Source organism: Pseudorca crassidens, chromosome 6 (genome assembly GCF_039906515.1).
Source record: "Pseudorca crassidens isolate mPseCra1 chromosome 6, mPseCra1.hap1, whole genome shotgun sequence".
In the NCBI taxonomy this organism is placed as follows: domain Eukaryota; kingdom Metazoa; phylum Chordata; class Mammalia; order Artiodactyla; family Delphinidae; genus Pseudorca; species Pseudorca crassidens.
In genome coordinates this window covers 46,836,797-46,861,071 of record NC_090301.1, presented here as the reverse complement: position 1 = coordinate 46,861,071, position 24,275 = coordinate 46,836,797, and the positions used below count along the sequence as shown (strand labels likewise).

Below are 24,275 nucleotides of genomic sequence, written 5' to 3'. Positions count from 1 at the left end.
GGATATTTTATTTCATTTCCTATACAAGAAACCTCCTTTAAGGAATAAAGTAAAAAAGAAAACCACCATCTGGATTTTCCTATAGGTTTGTGGTGATTATTAGTGCAAGAAAATGTAAAAATACCTGGAAAGAATCCCTGTATGTTACATGTCATCAAGTGAAATGTTTGAAAATAGTGACTCAGGGCATGGAAAATCTATTTCCTTAATTAAAAACAATTATTTTAATTAGTGTAAAGTCATATGTGAAAGTTCTAAAAATTATTTATAATTCATAACATACTGAACATACTCATTAAGATACCTAATTCTTTAAGTCTTATAAGGAATGAGGCCATTTCCTTTAGCTGTAGGTCATTATTCATAGACAAGTAGGCAAAATAACAACAGAGAATATTTGTCAAGAGTATATAGTATTTTTATGTTCTACAAAAAAAAATTTTATGTTCAATATTCAAATATTTTCTGATTTTAATAAAATACATTTTTATAACTGAACTCCTTCCAATATTAAAGATAGCTCAGTACTTTTTGCACTTAAAGGGTGAGATATAGGCCTTCTGGATAAATCATTACATTTTGGTCTAATTTTCCCCATACACTTATTATACCTCTTAGACAAACTAAGCTTAGCTGTACCCCAACTGACAATAAGATTTAAATCTTCTGGAAGCAAAGTATTTGGTCTCGTGTTGTCCTCTCTTACTTTATTACCAAGAGTCTTCTTTGAATTGTGGTTAACACGTTTACAGTCTTTGTTTATCTTCTGGCTTTGACTGGCATGGTGTTTTTTACTGATACATGGCTTTTCCGCTCCAGTTGGATATATAATATTCTTGTGATCAATAGAAGGAAAAAACGTTTGAGATGATATTTTTCCAAAGGATCCAGTGGGTAAATCTTGGAGATAGCTGGGGAAATGTTGGCTAATTTTATATTCATAGATTGATTTTCTTGAATTTGAATCATCTACTTTGACAGAATACAGATCATCTATTGTTATATTCTGATAAGTATCTATTGGACTTTGAGGTGCATTCAACTTTTCAGAATTACGCTGAGGTATGATAGGTAAAATTCCAAGTCCATTTTGTTTTAATACTAATCCAGTACCAGGAATAAAAAGTTCTGGTTCTTCCTGTTTTGACAGATGAATGATGTTTGTGTTTGAAACAGATTGATGTGCATGTCCATTCACTGCTCTATCTTTCCAGATTAAAGGGTTATATATAACTTGTCCATCAACAGGGCATGAATTGCACTTGTGGAGTAACCAACTGTCAATACATTTCCTATGAAACTTAAAAAAAAGTTATAAGTTAATCAGAGATATATTATCTTGTTTATAATGTATACTATCTATGTAAAATTTCCCCACTTTCATTATTGTGTTACTTTTAACACTGTTTCATAATATTGGAAGGTAATAAAATTCATCAAGTTTTATGGAAATATTTTGAAGTTCTCTTAAAAATGTAATTGGTTAGAGACTGATCTTCATTTTCCACATTAAAATGAAAAGCCTTCTATGGATGTCATTTTTTCAATTTCATTAAAAACTCACTACTTATTCAAGCCATTAATTTCACTGTTGCTTTCTAATGAATGAAAATTATTAATAAAAACGTCATAGCCAACTAGAGTTGAAAATTGATATGATGATGGTAAGACATAATGTGACAAATCACCTTCTAGGGAAGAAAACAAATTATCAGTCATTATAAGTAAGGGTGACTCTAAAGCTATAAAAGTTTATTTATTAAAACAACTTTATCTCAGAAAAAACCTGGTTACCACTACATAGTGATTCAGCAACTTTAGACTGATTCCAGTAAGTTCATTTGAAATAATAATAAACTATGTCAAATTAAGCATTTCTGTTTCATCTAAAAAATCATAAAAATAACATTAAAAAGTTAGTATTCTATAAGCCTTTTCCTTTTACAGGTAACTAAAGTAGATAAAAGAATCTAACTTAAAGTGCCATTTTATCTTTCCTCAATAGTTTATACAGAAATGAATCCTAATTAATAGGAATCCATCCTTGGGGGGCAGAGCTGCCTTCTCAATAGTCTCTGCTCTAGCTTTCTGCACACACTGTTCAATTTGAACATCTCTGCTCATAATTCAACTAAAAAGTAAAAGGAGAGACTTAAATTGCCACTTCATTTGTGAAAACTGGCCCTACAGGGAAAGTCAAACTAAAATGATGTGACTTCTACCTTGTGAGTACATGGTAGCAATCTTGTATGCTGACCAGGACAAAATGCCTTCAAACAAAGTCGACACTGGTAGCCTGGAGCAAGCAGCTTACTATTTTTTGTGATCAGTAAGAGAGGCAGTGACCTTACCACGTGTTTTGGTGTGTAAACTTGGCTAAATGAGAATAAACAGAGAGACATGAATGGTCATATGTGATCGTAGATAAGGAAGTAATCAATAGTACAGGTAATAACCTCCAAATAAGTAATGCAAATGAACCCAGTGCTTTCTAGAACTGAAGATAATAAATCTCGTACATTATAAAGTTACAAAATCTATTGTATTGATCTTGAACAAGATGGATCCAACTTCAACATCAACTTCATAAGGAACAAAATTTAATTTAGTCATTTCAAATAAAAATACTAACCTGAATTTTTTTGATTTGCACTTTTTAACATCAGTGAAACCAGAACATAATTTTGAGAACAATATACTCAAATTATTTGCACTTTTTAACATCAATGAACCATATACTCAAATTATTTGCACTTTTTAGCATCAATGAAACCAGAACATAATTTTGAGAACCATATACTCAAATTATTTCAGACTGAGCCAACACACAGGCTTGTGTTTAGAAAAATACAACCCAATTTACTCTGTCATCTGGTAGGAAGTAAGATGTGTGGTAAACCATATTAAATATTCCAGCTACTATTATAAACTGGTAGGTCATAATCTATGAGGAGACTTATTTCACTTGGGGTATATGCTTATTACTTCTGTATTGTTAGACCATGTTAATGAACTCTAAAGATACAAACCCCATTTTTGTACCAAAAGTACCAACAAACATAACTAAGATTACACAATGTAAATTTGATGCCACTAGCAACTGATAAAACACGTAAAACAAATATTTAAAAACAAAATCTTGGTTAAAAGGTTAGATGCATTCCTATTATTCAAAAGTCATTCAGAATAAAGTTCAAATATATTCTTTAGACAACTTTATACTTCTCATTACTCTTCAGATAAACTGTCATAATGCTACAAAAATTGCTTTTACCAAGGTCATTTAATTGTCAACTAAAAAAAATCTGCGTGTTTCTATTATTTCAGGTTGTTAATCACTTTTTAAAAAAAATCTTGAAACTCTCTCCTTTTATTTATTCCATTTTCTCTGCCTAGAATGTCCTTCTACCCCTAATATTCTCTTGTCCCCCCCTACAATATCTCCTAAACAATTAGTTATACAATTTATCATTCTAATAGGTTGAAGTGTGATACCCAGCCAGGGCCAAGGGAAATGGAGATGGAGAGCCTTTGTATAGGCTCCTTTCATACCCACAAAGCATTTTATGCTCCACAAGAGCTGTGGTCTCTGAAGTGTGTGGAGCATCCACAGGGCATGGGCTAGATATCCACTGGGTTGGATAGAAATCTATCTATCTATCTACTATATATATGTGGGATAGAAATACATATATACACACATATGTATGTATAAACAAGCACAATTTTTGTTTGGTTAATTCATTGAAATGGTCCTTTAAAAAATATTTCAATTTTATCCCATCCTATTAAAATGAGCTTTGTATATATTTTATAGTGTACCTAATATGTTAATTATACACAGTGCGTTTAATTTTCTTTAATTGATACGAAGTATGGCAAAAGGTCTGGACGACTGTCCACTAGTCAGGGTTTTGAAATACAACCAATCCCCTTAGCACTCTCCTTCCCTGGGGGTGGAATAGAGGGCAATAAGGAAAGAAAGACTTCCTTCCCATAGAGGTCATTTACTTCAAAGCAAATCTCAAAGCTCCCTGTATTTTTTCTTTACATAACATGTATCAGTTTTAATTTTACATTTATTTAGATGATCACTTAATTGATGAGGAAACTAGATATCCCTAATACCTAGTACAATCTCTGGTAGAATTAATAATAATAATAGACAGCATTATTTGAATATTTACTGTGTGTATTAATTCATCTCATATGCACAACATTACTATGAGACTGGTTTTATAATTATCCCCATTTTAAAGATAAAAATGTGGCAAGGAGATGTGAAGTAACTAGCCCAAAAGTTGCATAGCCAACTTATGGTTGTACTAGGATTGGATTTAAGCATTCTGACTCCAGAGGCTTGCTCTTCACTTGAATACTATGTCACCTAGTATATATCATAAGTACTCAATACATATTTATTGAATAAAGAAATGAATAAAACTTATCTGAACTGAAAAATTGTTTAAATATCCTAAGAAATATAAATTTCACTGAGAATCTCACCCTTGCTTTTCTTGAAAATGTGGCATCTTTTCTATCTCATCTTTAATATCTATATATTTTACAGTTTCATCTGATCTTTTTTCCAACGATCTCCATTTTTGATTTCTCTTCTGTAATAGGTAAAAGGTGAATGTTACTTTGTAAATTGTGGAAGCTTTTATCTTGTGCATTAAATCAGTAGGCTGTGTATCAATAACATAATAATGTAAATAAAGACTAATCATTTTAAAAGATAGCTTTTTAACACATTAAAGAATTTGCAAATTATTAGTGAGTCTAATATACTGTTGCACAGCTACTATAACAGTTACTTTTTAAGGTAAAAATATTTATCTATTAATCAATAATGGTAATTGTGGATGTTTTATCTTGTGTAGTAAATAGAAGGTAGCATTATTATTCAACATCAGGAGATACTTATTTACTTGTTAGATTCAAATGATAGCAATAAAATTGCTATCATTTGAATAGCAATTTGATGTAAGAAATTTTAAAACTGTAAATGGTTGTCAGTAGCATTATAAGTCATTTTGTAGTGTTGAGATCTTTTTTTAAAATGAATTTTCAAGCTTGATGGCTGTAATTTCTGTCCTTAAGATTTATGTATGATATCATTACATATTTGTTATTGTGTTGGATTTTATAAATTACCAATGTAAGAATTGATTGCTTATAAATCCTTATGAAAAAGAGTTCTCCAAAAATTATGGTCTTTGGTTTTTATTCAAACACAGTCAGCTCTATTCCAGAGAGTTACCTATTCTTAGATTTTACTTAGATTTACAATAGGAAAATACAAACACTATATGAAATTCAAGATGGATACTGTACCTCACGAAATGTAAATGAGTGAGAAAGATGGCAGCAGCTATCAAAACAATTCTGGCATAAGTGATATTCTATACATTTGGTACACCTAAAAATGCAAAACACCAAAACATACAAGAAAAAATCCAATTATTTTGATTGTTTTTGGTGAAAAATTCTGGCCAAGATTTCCTGGGAACTATGCAGATATGACAAGGCCCATCTTAAATCTCACCCCATATTAGCTTCCTGTTGCTACTGAAACAAATTACAACAAATTTAGCAGCTTAAACAACACTTTATTATCTTACGGTTTTGTACGTCAGAAGTCTGACATGGGTCTCAATGGGTTTAAAATCAAGGGGTCCACAGAATGGCATTTCTTTTTGGAGGCTATAGAGATCTGTTTCTTTGCCCTTTCTTCTAGAGGCTGCCCACATTCCTTAGCTTAGCTTGTGGCACTTTCCTCCATCTTCAAAGCAAGCAATGCAGCATCTCTCTGTGCCTTTCTTCCATATTCACATATCCCTTTGACTCTCTTCTTTGCTGCCCTCTCCCACTTTTAAGAACTCTTGTGATTATACACTGAGCCCAGGCAATCCAAGATAACCTCCTTATTTCAAGGTCAGGTGATTAGCAACCTGAATTTCATATGCAACCTTAATCCCCCTACAACATGTAACCTAAAATACAGGTTCTGGGCATGGGGATGTGGATATATTTGGGAGGGCATTATTTTGCCTACCACATATCCCTACCATGATGTCTTCCTGGAATGCTTTATCTTTCATTTGTCTCTTTTTCTAAGTTCCTTTAGGATGTACAGCCTATTGGACATTCTATCATTTGATTACCCAGTGTTTTCCTATTATTTCATGAATGCTAGAGTTATACTTAGCAGAATACTTCTTGAAAACAGGAATTGCACTATATTCCTTCTCTGTCCTCACAAAATAGAAAAAGGTATATGTATAAAAAGTTTGCAATAAAAATCATTGATATACTAAAAAACTTAATTTTCCACAAAGCTCAATCTAAACATGTATCACTTATAAAAATTTTGCCACAAGCAGAGAATTTTAATTTACTTTCAGCAATATTCACCAAAAATAACATTTCAAGCAAAGTTATTTTCTTACTCAAGTTATCAAAGAATTAGAAGACTATTTCTAAGAGAACTCTGGGAAAATATATCCTTCAGACATCTTAGAAGCAGCAAGTATTAATTTATTCATTATTATTGTTTATACAAACAGGGAAGATTCTTAATAATTAACATCAACCAATCAAAGCAATGGTGCAGTTTATTCAATACATCAAATTGTGCTGGGCTTCAAAAAGTTAAGTATCTCTATATTTTAATATATATATATATGATAGTTTTGGAATTAACTTCTTAAAAGGTAAGTAGCTATATTATGAAACTTTAATGAAGAGGAACTGAAAAGCTTTCTAGTTTACCTTATCTCCTACTCAAACCATTACTAAAACTACCAGAAATAGTTTTTTCAGGCTAACGGCTGAAATGCTAGCATTTGAGGGAGTGGCAGGAGATATGGATGTGAATAATTGTGAGCCAAATGCGTAGAGAAGTTATTCTGAAAGGAGAGTGCAGAGCAGCAGGCAGGAAGCAGAACAGTGGAGAATGCCTGTATTGAGGGGTAGTAGGAAGAATCACCCTTGGGGACAGAAAGCAGTCAGAGGGACAGAGGAGAGCACTGTCATTAACAAAATACTTAAAACCAAGATTTGAGATAATTTACCAAAGCCAACCACGCATTAACAATTTGAGGAATACATCACTATAAAAACTGAAAATTTTGCACCGTGGCTTTCACCTGTCCTTGTCATCCCCAGCTGTTCCTCCCAACCCACCTTTCCACACGTTACCTTAGCCCCTTATTGTTCTTACCCACCCCTTTTGAAAAAATTCAGATTGCCCCAAAAATGGGTGCTAATGCCAAATATCAAGTCTTTCCTTTTTCTAGAACTCTCTTTAACCAACATTCCTGAAACTAGCTGAACACCTCCTGCTAAACTTTATAAAAATTCTGCCCTTCTTCCTCAAGTGAGCTTTCTCAGGCTTGCTGTTTTCAATAAAGACTTTTGCTAATGGTGCTCTAGTTGATTTACTTCTATGTGACACATTGAGAAAACAAAGGACTAAAACAGTTTAAAGGAGAAAGGTATCATTCACCTTTGGGGGTGATTAAAAACAGTTTTATGGTTTTATGAGAGGGTTTTAAAAATATTAATTAGACTCATCATAATGTAATTCCAGGAAGACTGAAAAGTAAACTGATGCATTTTAGAAAAAATTTTAACAAAGACTGAAGCAAAATATTTTCTTCTTAACATACAGTTAAGATTTCAGTTAAGAAAGCACAATATCCCAAGCATAGCAATTAATTGATGTTTTATTGTGGAATTGTGGGAAAGTTTGAGAAATACACAAAAAGTAATGAAAATTTCTTTCTCTAATAAGTATCTTGTTGTTGTTAAGGTATAAGATGTGAAAGAAAACAAAACACGCATCATTGCAGTTTGGAGTTGGGGAACTCAAGTTCAGTTGATCTAGTCAATATCCCTCTGGCTCAGTCCTAGGAGTTTTTGGCAATGACCTCATTGGTGGTTCAAAGAAAGTTACAGGGGGTGAGAGGTCTATCTAGCAGGGCTCTGAGCTTGGAAACTCATTTAGGCCAAACTACCAAGCCTGTGTTCAGAGCTTCCAAGAAAGGATGCTACTTCAGACTCTCAATCTAGACTGGAATACAAAGCCAATACTCTGTGTGAGTAAAGAAAATAAAACTACTGAAATTCTTAAGGTACTGGGCTGACACAGATCACTAGTCTGAAAATCCTAAATACGTAGCCATCTTTAAGGCTAACACACTATATAAAGGAGGAAAAGAAGAAGGCTAAATGACTAGTACTCTAATGTTCAAAGTTTCCTAAAATTAAAAAAAAAGTTAGACTACAAATTTATAATATTACTGATTGATACTTACTTATAACACTTCCCCTCAACTGGAAACTGTCGACAGTTATTACAGGGAATTCCAAGGTGTTTGTCTAGTCGCTCTTTCTCAGCTGTAGCCACAAGTTTGCTAGAGTTTTTGAATTCCTCTAAAATAAGTTTTAATGGTGCAAAGTCTTTCCTACACAAGGGACATTTCAACATGGAAGTGTGTGATACCTTATCCTGATAATTAGCTAAGATCTTCATGCATTTTATATGAACACTATTGCCACAGCCAAACCTGTTAGAAATAAAATCCAAGTTTACCATTTGTGTACAGCAAAGTTATACATATATATATATATATATATAAAATGTTTTCTGTGCTACCATCTTTATTTCCTATAAAAATAGATTCTGAACTGATTATCCAGATATAGCTTGATTACACACATAAACACTATTTTATCTATCTAATCTAATCTATCATATTTAATTTAGTACATCAGAATTCCAAACAAAATCTTTCCCATTTCAATGAAATGATGGTAAAAGATTTTGCATCATTATAATATTTTTCATTTTTAAAGTGAGAATGCATATAGTCTTAACAAAAAGGAAAAGTATAACAATAATTATTATTTTTAAATAAAAAGCATCACTGAGAGCAGGGGTGTCACCTTATTTTTCTAGAAATCACACAATATGAATGTGGTTGTATCCAATAAATATCTGCTGAGAGAAATAATATTTTGGGAAATAGTAACTTTAAAATATGCAAAAGAAGCAGCTATGTGAAAAAAATACAATGTGGATGAAAATTTTGGTAAATAATCAGGAAAAAAAAAGAACTGAAAAGTTCAATACCAAATGGTTGCCCAAATTTTCCAAGTCCAAATTTACAGTGCCTTTGAAGCATAGTTAAGTACAATACTCTCAATAAACATTTATGTATAAGTGATATTTTGAATTATTTAGTTTTAAAGATAAAATTTAGAAAAGCTGAAGAGAATTTTTATCATTTTAAAATAAAATAATCTTCACTTTCAGAAAAACTGTTTGTAACTACTCTAAGCCGTGGCATTTATTCATGTGTATAAAACAGAAACATGAAAATTATCTACTTTAATAACTTAAAGTGAAAAAGTAAATAAAGTGGAGTTATTTTTTAAATTTCACCCTTTAAAATGTAGCCCAGAAATATTTAGAGTTAGAACAGGACCTCTCACAACATGTTAGGAAATAAAAGGTGGCCAATTAAGTATAATTGTTTAAATATGTATTATTTTTCTATCAACGTTTCATAACATATTACAAATATATTAAATTAGAATTTTTTCCTAAGTTTCTAGAATCCAAAGAAAAATCATGTCACCTGCAAAAGGTGACAGGAACCTTTTTCTCTAAAAGTACTTCTTGACAAATAGAGCATATATCATCTGAACTAATTTCCTTCTGTTTAATGTAACCATCTTCTTCAATTTGTGCATTTTCATTGTTCCTTCCTTGTTGGGGAGTTTGAACTCGATGTATCCCTCGAAGCAAGTCGCTGATTTCTCTTTCCACAAGACCTAATTGCAAAGCAGCTAATGATAAATTCCAAAGTATTAAAATTCAGTGGCAAATTGGAGACAAAGAAACAACTTAGGCAGAAAATTAGCATTTTTTTCCCGAATATCAGAAAGTTTGGTTGAATTATTACACTGACATTTACCACTTATCGTATTCCTTTCAGAGCCAAAAGGTCAGAAAAGAGTCATTTATAAAAAGAATAGAAGTTATCTCTTGTTTTCCTGTTACTGAAAAGAGTCAGTGTAACCAGTGCATTATAAAGGTTTCAGATTAATTATAAGACAGTGTTCCTCCTTGGATTGGTGCTATAATCATCTCTTACATTTTGATCTGTTCTCTTGTTCATAAACAAATACTTATCATCATACAGGAGTATTAAAAGAAATGGGCATAAATACAGAAAGGAGAAGAGAGATTCGAGTGGTTAGTGTAATTAACATTTGTTAGATGAATAAATTAGTAAATAGATAATGAGAGAGCAAGACACAGTTGTGCCTATTTTCCTTAGTTTTACGTCTCTACAAGTGTCTCGGTAGCCACATTCTTCATAGATTTGGTCAGTATTCCTCAGGACAATCTGTTAGGAACTATATTGCCTATACATTTGGGATACACAGTCTTTGAATTCTGAATTTTCTCCATCCTGCTGTCCTTCTAAGAAATGGTGTACTAAGTGCATATAGTTTTGATCCAGGCATCTTAGATTCCCTTTTTCTCTGGCCCATTCCCATGCCCCTCCTCTTTCCCTCTTCTTAACATAATTTAAATGCCAGGTGTTATTGGTCCCCTTAAGTTCTATTCATTTTATATATTCTTTAATACATAGAGATTAAAAAATCATTTGTAAGATAATGAAAAGCTCCATTTCCCCTAAAAAGATTACCAAATAAACATTAACAATACTGAAAACATCACAGTTACATTTCAATACAGAAATCTCTGTTCCTTGTCTGAGGTGGCATGGCACGTGGAATGTGGGAGGATATCATACTTTAATTAACCATTACTTTGGAGGATGAGGGCTATTTGTCACAGAGACACAGCAAAATCTGCTCCCTAAAAAAATGAGGAGGAAAATGAAGAACAAAAGATTGTGCTTTGGGGGATAAAGATTCTCTAGAGCAGCAGAAATACTGAAACATAAAATTTCATAAGAGGAGTTGGCTACAAACTGTTCTTTGTGGTATAACATGAATTGGAGAATAAAAGGGAGAAACAAACTCTTCTGAAATTAATTTGGAAAAATTAATGTATGAGACTATAAAAGAATATTCTTTCATAAAGGAGAGCAAGACAGCTAACCTTATCAGATATCATAATGTATTATAAAAAAACAAAACTCACTATAAAAATTATGAAACAAGGATGAAAAGCACTATTTAATAGCTGTTATTGAGATCACTAGGTAGAAATATGGAGAAAATTTAATTACTTCAAACCAAATACCAACCTCCAATTTATATCAATACAACTACACATGGATGCTATAAAGAAGAATAAAAATAAAATAGAAAAGCTAGCAGAAAAAAAGAATCTCTAAAATACTATGGAAGATAGACAACTTTCAAAGTATCAAAACAATACATATAAAAAGTAAAAATGGTCAGATTTAGCAACACACAAAAATCCATATACATATATATAAAAAAATTTAATGAAACCATATAAAAAAGAATTATGACATTAGAAAAACATTTGCAAAGAGGGGTAATCCCTATATTTAGGAAGAGTGTGTAGTTTTATCCCAATAAATAAATAGCCGAAGTTTAATTTACACATGTAGTACAAATATTAAAGTCAACAGATGTTCAATTTCATTAATATCAAAAGAAAATGAGTTAAAATCAAAATGAGGTGCAGACACAGAATAAATCTAAATAAAAGGTAATAAATAAATAGAATGTTACATCTTGTTTGCCTTATGTTATTTTCTCTTTTTATTTGAAAAAGTTACTTAATTTACTAGGAATGAATAGATTACTATGAACTTTGTATCTGTTATTTTTTCCCACTTTGTGTGACTTAGTCTTTTTTTCTAATATTATAGAAATATTATTAGCTTTTCAAAATATTTCCATGTATCTTTATTTTCTTTGGAGACTTAAATATGCTGTTAATGTCTTCCATTTTATGCTTAAGTAATATGGTTAAATATGCCTAAAACATGAATCCAAAAAGCAAAGCTAAAATTGCTGAAATCATAAATCAGCAAAAGTATTGCTATAAAGCAATACCTATGGGTGACAGACATAAAAATATTAATACTTAAAAAAAGGAAAAAAAACTCGAACTCACAGATACAGAGAACAGATTGATGGTTGCCAGATGTTGGGCCAGGGGACGGCTAGGAGGTAGGAGAAATGGCTGAAGGTGGTCAAAAGGAACAGACTTCCACTTATAAAATAAGTAAGTCATGGGGACATAATGTACAGTATGGTGACTATAGTTAATAGTACTCTGCTGCATATTTGAAGGTTGCTAAAAGAATAAATCTTAAAAATTCTCATCTCAAGAAAAAAAAATTGTAACTATGTGTGGTAGTGGATGTTAACTGGATTAATTGTGTTGATCATTTTGCAATATATACTTACACTGAATCATTATGTTGTACACCCAAAACTAATATAATGTTATATGTCAATTATATCTCAGTAAAAAAATAATAGTTTTACTGCAAGATCCAGTTAATGAGACTTCAGGCTACAGAAATAATTGAGAGGAGAAAAAGTTTCATTTACAAAGAATATAACAGGTAGTCAGAAGTAAATTAAATGCCTCAAATGGAAGAATGTTAAATAAATTATGATATACCATACACTAACCTGGTATATCATAGTTTATTTAACATTCACTGATGACTTGAATGAGAGAGACTACATAGCACTGAAATAAAGTAACAGTGTGTGACAAAAGCAGAACACAGAATTCCTACAGACTATTAGGTATACATAAATACAAGGTCAAAAAAGAAAATAGAAAATAAAAAGTTTATTATATCTTTGTGGTGGGGATTTTAAAAATTTTCCTAAAATGCAGTTTTTATTTTATCCATAAATATTTAATTGAGAAAAGGACAAGATGGCATTTACTAGACATTGTATTTAGGAAAAAACATTAGGTAATAAAGCTAGGTTTTACTGGGAAGCATTTGTTGGGTGATGGAAAATAATATTCAGTGTTCAAAAACTGATATCTTTATAAAAAATTCCTATGTAATCATCTTTATAGGTCTTCAAAAATAAAAGAGAGTCTCAGGTTTCTTGTATGCAACACTAGGGCACAAATAATTGTTTCCAGATTTGTTTTAGAAAAGAATCTATGAATGATGTTCAAAATGCTTCTGCTTCAATACCTTCTTCTCCACACTTATGTACACACTTTACATAATATTATTGAATAATTGTTTATAGCTTTCTTTGAATTACTTTATTTTCAAACTTTCATTTAAATGATAAATTTCAACATTATTGAGACTTATACTTTCTTTGAATATTTGTGCACAAAGGATTTTCTCAATGTTGAGTAGCTAAAACGTCTTTTAAATATGAGGTATAAAAAATATTTTATTTTAGTAGGAAATATAATTTTTCAAAATTAATATATAGGATCAAATTTAAACAAAAAATTTCCTACTAAATTTCCTAATAAAATAGGGATATTTATAATAAGAATAAGATGTGGTTTCTGCCTTCAAGAGCACAAAGGATAATATGATATAAAGTATTAGATTGATCCATATGAAATTGCTATTTTTGTAGATGAAAAAATATTGGCAATTCATATGATTCAATTTATTAAAAAAATCACCTAGTAGAATTCCTGACTAATATGCAGTACAATAAATATTTGTTGAATGTAATTGGGTAGAGCTGCACTGTTCAATATGGTAACCATCAGCCATATGTGGCTGCTGAGCACCTGAAATGTGGATAGTGTGACTGAAAATTGAATTTTAAATTTTGTCTTATTTAAATTTAAATGGAAAACAGATAATCTATAGTTTCTGGAAAATTTACGTTTATAACAATTTGGGTATTATATGAATTTATTTTTCAACTGAATATTTTACGATGTCTAAATGCAGATCAAGCATTTCCAATGAAAATATAGTGTCTGAGGTGAGATGCATTGTAAATGTAAAATACACACTAGATTTTGAAGGCAGTATGAAAAAACATTAAAATATCATAATTTTTATATTGATTACATGCTGACATGATATTTTGATGTATTGGGTTAAATTAAAATATGTTATTAAAACTAATTTTCCTGTTTATTTTTACTTTCTATAATATGTTAGCAGAAAATTACATATGTGGTTCACATTATATTTCTGTTGGGTAGCCCTAGTATAGAAGCTTGTGAAAATGATATGGAAAATAGTGTAGATAATAACTAAGACTTTGAAGAGATATGACCATTTAACTTCAGGTGTATACAATGGAGAAATAGAGAAGAAAACAATATCCATGAACTCATCCAACCTAATTATTGTGTATGAAGGGATTGGGAGAGAGGATGAAGTACAGAGTAGGTGACATTTCAGAAAGAACCTTTTGTCTACAATGCGAAGGAGAAAGCAACAAAGTGCAGATGCTGGAAATGGAGGCTACAAAGAACAGTACTAAGGGCTGATGAAGGTTGAACAAAGGTAAGAATGAGGATGGGGAAGAAAAATCACTGTTGAGAAGTAGGTAGGATGTAACATAAACAGGATTTGTTTATGAGAGAAGAGGATGAGAAAGGAAAAAGCCAAGGTTTCTAGCTTTGGAGACTAAAGTAAAAGGAAAGCCAATATGTGAGATAGGGAATACAACAGGAGAGCACATATCGGGGGGAATTTACTATTCCAAATGCCTGCGGGACCTCCAAAATTGTGGTGCTCAGAAGGCAGCTGGAAATACTGGTCTGCTGATGAGATGTGGAAATCACTGTTACAGAGGTAACAGGTGGAGACAGAAAATATGAGATGTTTCTAAGAAAATGGGTAGAGAGAAGAATACAAAAGAAAAATCCCTATGAAACACTAATATTAATTTATTATCTAGTAGGACTTTTAAATGTCAACTGTGCTTGTACTTATATAATAGTTGCCTAAACAGAACCAATAACCTGAATTGAATTGAAAAAAAATTGAAGACTGATTATCACTTTAATTCTTTATGAATATTATAAACATTTATTAATAAATGTTAAATGCCTTTGCAGTTCTTAGATGAATCTAGTATAGGTTAAATAAATCTTTGCAGGGAACATTTCCATAATGATAGCATCTTTATTATAAAATGTATAAATCGAAATAACCTGTGATAGAATTATTTTTCTTTCTCTTTTATTTTTGAGGACTCTAGAATTTAATTTTAAATTAAATTTCAAATTGAAAATTATAAAAAATGTCATATGCCTGACTTTAAACTCAATGTAGGTACTGACATAAAAACTATTTAACTGTAAAATACATATATTTTTTGCATTAAAAACTTGTCAGTAAACATTTTTAAATGAAATTATATATCATGTCAACTATTTCTGGGACCTGAAAAATTACATTTGTCATTTTTCTCATAATTAAAATAAATTTAGATACAGAAACTACTGTAAATTCTTGCTTAGAATTCATGAGGGAAAGTTTTTCTACTGAAAACCTGGCCATTATTTCACCTCATTTTTTATTAAGTGCTTTTTAATGTGAAATGGCATATAAAGTTACATTTTTTTGGTAAATAGGAAGAAAAATGTTCCAACTGTCTTAAATGTAACAAACTGTGTTACAGTTTTCAGACTGTCTGGACAATAATTGTCTAAATTTAGAATATGTCTAAATAAACAATTATTAAATTCGTTAGCTTCAAAGTAGTAAAAACACGCAAATGCAACTTACATTCATGATTCCTTGGAAGCCTGAATTTTTTCAACAAGACCCTAATATTCAGAAGTAGAAAAACAAAATAAAACATTTATTTCTGACATAACCTCAAAAGGTATTATTAATTTTAGAATAGGAATGGCATTACAGAATTTATATTGCTGAAAGTATTAGGGATAAACTTAAAATTCTCATCAGTTTTCTGTTACAAGAGTCGTTAAATTTTTGTTTTAAAATAAGCATATGTGCAAAAAGTATGATACATGGAAACCAAAGACATTTGCAGTAAAGAGATTTGTCGGAGAGAGTCCATTTATTTCTTTATGACATAGAGTAGCTCACAAAGAGAGGTTAGTGAGGGAATCTAAGTATTCACAGCACTCTTTTTAAACTTCCCTGGAAGTTTCTTACTCCTGGACATGGAGGAATTTTCTGGATAGAGTAACAAATGACTGTTTTCCTATACATACCACTTTAACGTATGACAGAAAAATACTTTCAAATATCACCAATTAAAATGGAATATGACTTTTTTTTAAAAAGTGGGAAATATATATTAAATTCTTACTTAAATATATTAAATATACTTTAGTATGTTAAATACTTGGATTATATTTCCATTAAGTTTATGGTAAATATACTGTAAAAAATAAGTTACATTACATAAACATCAGAACAGAATGCCCTTGCTCTGAGGAAGCTGGCATAAAATAAAAATGGAAAAAACCTATTTTATGTATAATAATAAAACCAAATTGCAAATTCTGAAGGGACCATATTTTATATTTTTATGCTAACTAGAGCAAATAACTTGTGTTAGTAGATGCTCAATAAAAACTGATCAAGACAACAAAAAACTTGGTAAATAAAAGCATTAAAAAGAACAGCTATATGTATATATACTGTTTTCTAACCTATAAAGAAAAGCATTAGAAATATGATACACACTTTTCTTAATTTCTTGTTTGATTTTTTTCTCTTAAAATATTAATTACAAACTTTCTATAATAATATAATTAGTGATTTGTTGGTATAAGTATAGTAGGTAAACAAATGAGTTGATGTGGGTTTAAATTACATGGAAGGAATTTTTTTGTTTTTCATTTCTGGGATCACCTACAAACAGGATCTGACTCTAGAGGAAAAATTTTAGATTTGACAGAAGTAATCTTCAGCAGAGTTCTATTTTAATCTTAAAAGATTCAGAGTCAAATGCTTATTGAAAAGGAAAATAGTAAAATTTAAAAATATCATAATGAACCATGCAATTATCATCAGTGGTGTGAACAGGGGAGATTTTTTGTTTTATTGTTACATTTCACCTTTGTACATAATGAAAATCTAAACATTGACTTTTTTCTTATTAAAAACAATAACATTCCAAACATATAGAGGTGGTAGTATGCTTTCCTCACTTTAATTTTTAAACCTCACTTAATTTTTAAACCTCACTTAATTTTGGGGATGAAATAAAATATCCAAAACGATATTGACAAGCTACAACCATTTTACCTTTAAGTTCTCCCAACACCAAATTTCTTTAATCTTGCAGTACTCAAGCCATGAAAAAGGCAAAACATGTAATATACCAAGATGTTCCTTTGTGGAAGATCTTCATTATAATGTCACTTACCAGCATATATGCTTACAAAGTTCCCCTCCTTTCAGAAATATGGAACAATTACAAACATGAGGATTTCCTAGAGAAACCTTCAAAAGAAAAATGGAAAAATGCATACTTAAAAAAAAGTTCCAGTCAGTTTTTAGAGTTATAGAGTAAAATTAATAGATAATTGGATTAAAAGAGATTTCAAGAGATATTTTAGTTTAGGTGACTCCAAAAGGTTGAACATAGTCTACTGGAACATCTTAATTCTTGACACAAGTCTAATTTTTCACTTCCTTATTCTTTGCCTTGTTCAACAAATTGCATTGTCAGCTAAGACTGTTTTTAAGAGACCTACATTCAGGCAAGTGAAAAGAAATCTAATTTTAAAAACTTGAAAAAAAATCTATAAATTTTTAACTGAAAGGAAATTCTACTTTGCAATAGAGCTAAAGACCCTTTGTAAAGTAGTTCTTCTGGGGTTTTTGTTTTGTGCGTTTCAATTGGTGAGTTTACTTTATTTAATTTTATTCAAGAAAACGAATTTTATTCACCAAGTCTATACTGGTTTAAACTATTTATTAAATGCCCTAAGGGTTATAAAGTGAAAAAAGGACGTCTGACATAAGCAGCATGACACTAAATTAAAAATTTTCAAGTCAACTCCAGGGAGGTAGAGTGGTGGCTGACTTTTGAGTGGTGAGAGTAGGATATACGAATATGAAATATCTGTGGTCTTTCAGCAAAATTAAAAAGAATTTTTATTCATTAAGACATTTCCAAGGAATCACCATTTAAGCCATACTTCAAAAGGGTCTTGTTATAGCTTCAGACTGACTAAAAAGTAAAGAAAACCTGATTTTATTTATTTAGCAAATATATACGGCTTGTAAACAGATTGTACAATTTTCATTTCGTTTGAATTACAGGGTTAGTGACTGCTAACGGATCTGAGAACGCACGTAAATGCAAACCATATATTCAGATAAAATGTCTCCCGTTTTTAAGTCCAGAGATCAAAGGCCATAATCTTAGGAGAGTTGGATGCACTTTGGAGTCCTAACCTCCAATAATGGAACTTTTCTAACAAATACTGTTTCAATCTGCAGTGTGCACATATTTAGAGTCTGGAACACTCGCGGGTGGGGTTCGGCAGCAAGTGGCTACATACAAGGTGGGCCTGGGGGTACCGCGCGGGTCGGCCTGGCAGGGAGCCAAGGCGGGTTTGGGGGGGGTAGTTACTCGGAAATCCCTGTTTTCCGGCTCTTCCTCTCTCAGTAGAAAGGAGGTGGGGCCCATCTCTCGTAGGAGGTAGATGCTGCTGCTCAGCGCCTGGTCTTGTTGCCAGTTGAGGCGGTCGCTAAAGTGTCTTCGCCTTTCAGAGGCCTTACAGCCTCCGCGAAGCATCTTGTCTGGGTAGGGGCGAAGGCAGCCCCTCCGCTTTCTGAGTCGCCCGCCGGTCTCCATGACAACCGCGTGCCCGCCGGTTGCCTTGGAGACGGCGGTTGAGTCGCAGTGTCCCAGAGTGCCTTGCGCGGAGGTTTGTTTCCGCAGCTCGCCCCCGCCTCCACTCCTTCCTGAAGCGACAATCCTGACTGTAGAGTGTTTCTAATACCCAACTGGCTGATTTAAAAGCTGGTGGCCAAAGTCGTCGCTGTCAAATCTCTCGCGTTCCTTCTGCTGGTTCCTCGCAGGCGGGGGCTTGTGAATTCTGTGTTAGGATAGTCGCACAACCCCCCGGTTACAGTTTGGGCTCTGGATGCTGAAATGATCCTGTGATGATTCATCATTTTTATCCGAAAGCCCAGAGTGACTGTTGACATTCAACAGTGTTCCAAAAACATTTTCCGATTGCATACTAGGTGCATAATCTGAATGAAGCGCTGGGGGAAGATCAATGATGTGGAAGACAGGATTTTAACCTGGGAAGTTAGACTCTTAAGTAGGGATGTGTGTGTTGGTGGGGGGATGGTCTTTAAACGAGGGGAGCATCTTTAAGTTGCATGTTTGTGTAGGGATGGGTGTTTGGGGTGGGGTGCGGAATCCATTGCCTCTATGCCCTCTAAATTTACAAATCCCAATTTAAGGAATAAGCTGTGCAATGTTGACTCAATAGTTCAAATTGTCTATGAGCTTTGTTACTACGTTCTAGGGGGAGAGCTGTAATACAGTATGAGTCAAGTAAAGAAGCCATATTACTGGAATATCTCTTTCAGAAATTGAAATCAGGAAATAGCCAGTTGGTGGCGAAAATATAAAGCTGGGGGATATTTGTCCCATTTTATCATGGGAGGAACTCACAACTAGATTATGTCAAGCGCAGGAAGGAGAAAATGGCCAAAGGCCCCAGTATGAAAGAAGATGATGGAAATGGCAGCTTTCACATGTGAGACATCTGGATAAACAGCATCTAATCCTAGGTCTAAGATTTTAACTTAACTAAATTTTATCTCTACTCTCCTATTTTTACTAATAACAACTAATGTACGTACTACCATACTGCCACTTTACCATCAATTTAATGGTGCTAGATGTTAAACTTTATGCATTAAGAAAAAACTTCATATTGAAACCAAAAGAACTTATAAATTGAATTAACTTAGTTTATTTATTAATACTTATAATTTAAAAAACTCCAAATAAATGACAATCTACACTTTCTAAATGAGAAGGTGAGTAAGGTTTCAGAGTGAAGCCACTTTATTCAACCACCATTTCCCTCTTTCTCCATATACACACATACATACATAATATATCTCCATATATATTACATATATTATGTATATAGTTATTTAAGAATTACCTTGAAGGGAACTTTAAGAAACAAACAATAGCAAATAATTGTTCAAATTATTTTTGTAAATAAGTAAATTGTTTTACTTATTATAATTAGGTAATAATACTTGATACACGTGTAACTGGTAAACAGCATTCTCAAAAGATCGCATCTTTAAGACACAATTGTCATTATGTCAACTGAATATAGGTTCATAAATTCTATTTTGGGGAATGATAAAAGTAACAGTATTCATACTTTTATGGAAATTAAAAAGAGAAAGCACAGGTTGCTAGACAGAACTTTAGCTATAAGACATTTGTTTTTGTATCTCTGTTAAGACTTTAAAAACATTTTTTTAGCCAGGTGACTATCCCATATGTTTGCTTCATCTCTTAAGAGTGTGTGACAGGGGTAATATTTTGCAAATATTTAAGGGAATTGTTCCCCTCCAAGTTCTATTTTGAAGCATAATGCCCTCGGAAAGAGGGAAGTGGTTAGTGCTAGAAAGTCATTGATAAGCTTTGAATTACATGAACTAAGTTTTAGGCCCTTTAGCAATACAATTTGGTTATAAAGGCAGGAATTAAAAATTATTATAGCTACAGATTAAGATATAAAAAACTGGGCTTAGAGTATTAGGCCTGGGAATTATATGAAAGAGAATGCCCTGAGGGGTTGGGAAGAAGAGTAACAGAAGTCAGTGGAAAAAGTCAGCTGCCACTCTCAACATGGGTGGGTATGTGTGTGTTGGGGTAAGAGTGGGAGTAGGTGGAGGGATGGATTGAAACTATGAGCTGAGTTTGGGAAGACTGAGAACATCTAGGGGGTGTGTGTGTGTATGTGTGTGTGTGTGTGTGTGTGTGTGAGGAGGAGGAGGAGGAGGAGGAGGAGGAGGAGGAGTAGTAGTATGCTTACTTCTGAAATAGTGTTAGGGAGGTACAGGCTAGTAGGAAACTTGAGTTTCTAGTTTAGTGCCCTAAAACACGATAAGCAATATGCAGAGGTGCCAGTGGAAGACAGGTAAATGAACTGGAGGTAATGCCCTGGTTCTCAAGGGGTAAAGATATATAATGAATATAGGAATTTGTGTTTACCCCTAGAGAATGGTCACAAAAGAAGGGCAGAATACTAGTGGATACAAAGAGGGTGCAGAACTCAATGACTTCAAGACTGGAAGCAAATAGAACCAAGGACTCTAGTGGGAGGAACCAACATGATACCTTCCATTAAAAAAAAAATCCAATAGGTCCAGAACAACTCAGTGATTACTAACAGGTGATCAACAGTGGCCACACTGCAGAAGTGACCAGCAAGAATCCAGGGGACATTGTATGGATTCAAGGTCTCCATCTTTCATCATCAGACACAAGGTTACATAAGCTTCACTTTCCTCAAACACTCATATACATTTGTGGAGAGAAATAGGTGATGGGTAGAAAACTGAAATGCTAAACATTTTATCCTTAATAGTGACCAAAGTAGCCTTAACATTCCTCTCACCTTGACTAAACTTCAGACAGATTTCTTCTGGACTTTAAGTCCCTGACCTCCCTTTTCTTAGAGCATTTCCTTTAGAAAACTTTCAATTGTAAATTCTTTCACTGCCCCTTTGAGATGCAGATTTTCTCACAGAATCTTGCCAGTTTTACAACCTAGTAATATCTTTCTCAAGAACCTGCTAGCCATCCCTTTGAAATAGAATCAAAAAAGATACTGTTCCTATCTCCCAGTTTTTGTGGCAGCGTGGAGCCTAACTTTGATAATCACCAAATAGCAAACATAAATGGTCTAATCGCAGTGACCAATCTTATCCTTAAGGTCCTCCAGTACTTTCCAACTAGCTCACCAAAGGATTCAAAACTCCCACCTTTTGTTCCAGTATAGTTGAGCTCAATCTCTCTCCTCTGCTGTAATGTCTTGAATAGACTTCTTTGCCTGTTTACTCTGCCAGTGCAATTTTTCTTTGGCAATATATACCATTTATCTAAAAAGACTTTATTAAATCAGACTAAATGAGTTTATGAAGTTATGCTTCCCCCCCCCCATTAGGGGAGTAGTGGCTAGCAAGTGATTGGATCATTTATAGAGAGAACATACTTCAATATTTTGCACATCCAAGTCTAATATAAATTTGTAACCAACTATGAGTGTGATTGATACTATTAAGATGCAAAACTGAGTAGTTAATGTCAGATCCATTTCAATCTGAAGAGCTTATGAAAATAATAAAAAAATAAAAAAGGTTTCAACCTCTGATATTAAAGTGAACTAGAGAGGGCTGAGATAGGCAGAGTTTTAAGAATGACCCCAATGACCTTTGTCCTTGCATAATTCCCTCTCTTGTGAATATGTCATGTTATATGGCAAAAGAGATTTTGCACATGTAATTAAGGTTACTAATCAGTTGACTGGGTTAATAAAAAGGAGATAATTTGGGTCATCCTAATCTAATCTCACAAATCCTTTAAAAGCAGAATTTTCTTTGTCTGGTGGCAGAAGGGGAGGCCAGGATTAAAACATGATTCTCTTGTTGGCCTTGAAGATGGAGGGGCCCATGTGATAAAGCAGTGGTGATGGTGGTGGTGGTGGGGGCTCTGGAAGAAAACAGCAACCTCTGACTAACAGCCAGAAAGGAAATGGTGACCTTAGACTTATAGCAACAAAGAACTGGGTTTTGCCAGCAAGCTTAATGAGGTTGAAATCAGATTCTTCCCCAGAGCTTCCAGATAAGACTACAGCCTAGCTGATACCTTGATTTTGGCCTTGTAATATCCTGAGCAGAGAACGTAGTCAGGCCTGCCTCAACTTCTGACCTATAGACCTGTAAACTAATAAATGGGTGGCCACTAAGTTTGTGGTCATTTTTAACACAGTAATAGAAAATGAACTGGCAAATTTCAACAGACTACCAGGATATATATGGATGGAAGGTACTGACTGGTGAAAAGGGGGATAAGTGAAGGTATGAACATGGAACAGTTTACTCCTTGTTATCTGCCAGCGTTGGGTTTGACAATAGAATCACTCTGGCTGATTCTAAGTATAAAGAAATTTATTATAGCATATAAGTTAGCTTACAGAATATTTAGAAAGGCCACAGAATCAAGGTATGATCCCACTCTAAAGTGAGGCACTCAGGAAAACTGTTCACTCCATGAGATTTTTCCTTTGGAAATCCCTCCCAGACACTCTAGAAGTTAAGGATTAGATATCAGTATTTCCACTATTATTGCTACAGAAAAACCAAAGGACTTTTTAACTGTGATTGCTAGTTGGGCTGGGTGGTCTCAAAAGCTTCTCTTCTGCCTTTCAAGTCTTGGCAGAAGCTAGTCATGTCTTTACAATCTAGAGGCCAAAAGAAAAAAAAAATCTCAGAAATATGGAAAGGGGGTATTAACAAATTGGAGAGCTACCAGAATGGGTAAGAGGAGAGAGATAAAAATGGTTTAGCCAGTCAAAAGTAACACTCAGAGAATAAGAAAGAGCTTTTCAGTATTAAAAATGATTGTCAAATAAAAAGTTCAATAGAAGTTTTGAAAGATGAAGTCAATAATCCAGAATATAAAGCAGAAAGGAAGCAAGATGATAAATATTAAAAAGAAAGAAAGAAAGAGGATTAATGTAAGATGGACAAATTCAGACTATTAAGATTTCCAAAGGGCAGAATGAAGGTGAGGAAATTATCAAAGATTTACTAAAAGGTATTTCCTAAAACAAAGGGGGAGAACTTACCTTCAAATGGAAAGACCTTATCAAGTGCTGAGTAAAGATGAATGAATAATGATTTATATCATACCTAGATATTTGGCTAATAAATTTCAGAACATTGAAGAGAATGAGAAAAACCTAACTGTTTACACTATGGGAAAAATAGGTACAAAAAGGCAAAAATTAGATAAGCATCCAATTTTTCATTTACATCAGGGGATGCTAGAAGACTGGGAGGAGTTCTGAGGGAAAATGACACCAACACTAGAATTTTATATCTAGCTAAGTTATCAAAAAAATATAAGGACACATAGGATTTAGAAAGCTTATCTCCCATGCATGATTAATGAATAAGGCACTAGAGGATGTCTACCAGATAAACCAGGGTTGTTTAAATTTGTATTTATGTATTATTATTTTTTATTGTTTAATTTTATGTTTAAATGGTTTCTATTAATCAACACCTGTCCTT

General features: G+C 32.8%; 1 protein-coding gene across 1 annotated transcript; it reads right to left on the bottom strand.

Moving 5' to 3' along the window:
• Positions 1-487: 487 nt before the first annotated feature.
• Positions 488-18,795, bottom strand: ZSWIM2 (zinc finger SWIM-type containing 2). The gene is made up of 9 exons (XM_067739871.1): positions 18,559-18,795; positions 17,344-17,420; positions 15,726-15,766; positions 9,648-9,858; positions 8,322-8,573; positions 5,338-5,422; positions 4,507-4,616; positions 2,223-2,376; positions 488-1,300 (listed from the first exon to the last, which is right to left on the bottom strand). Exons 1-9 carry the CDS (start codon positions 18,781-18,783, stop codon positions 488-490), a joined length of 1,968 nt encoding a protein of 655 aa, XP_067595972.1. The 5' UTR covers positions 18,784-18,795.
• Positions 18,796-24,275: the final 5,480 nt, after the last annotated feature.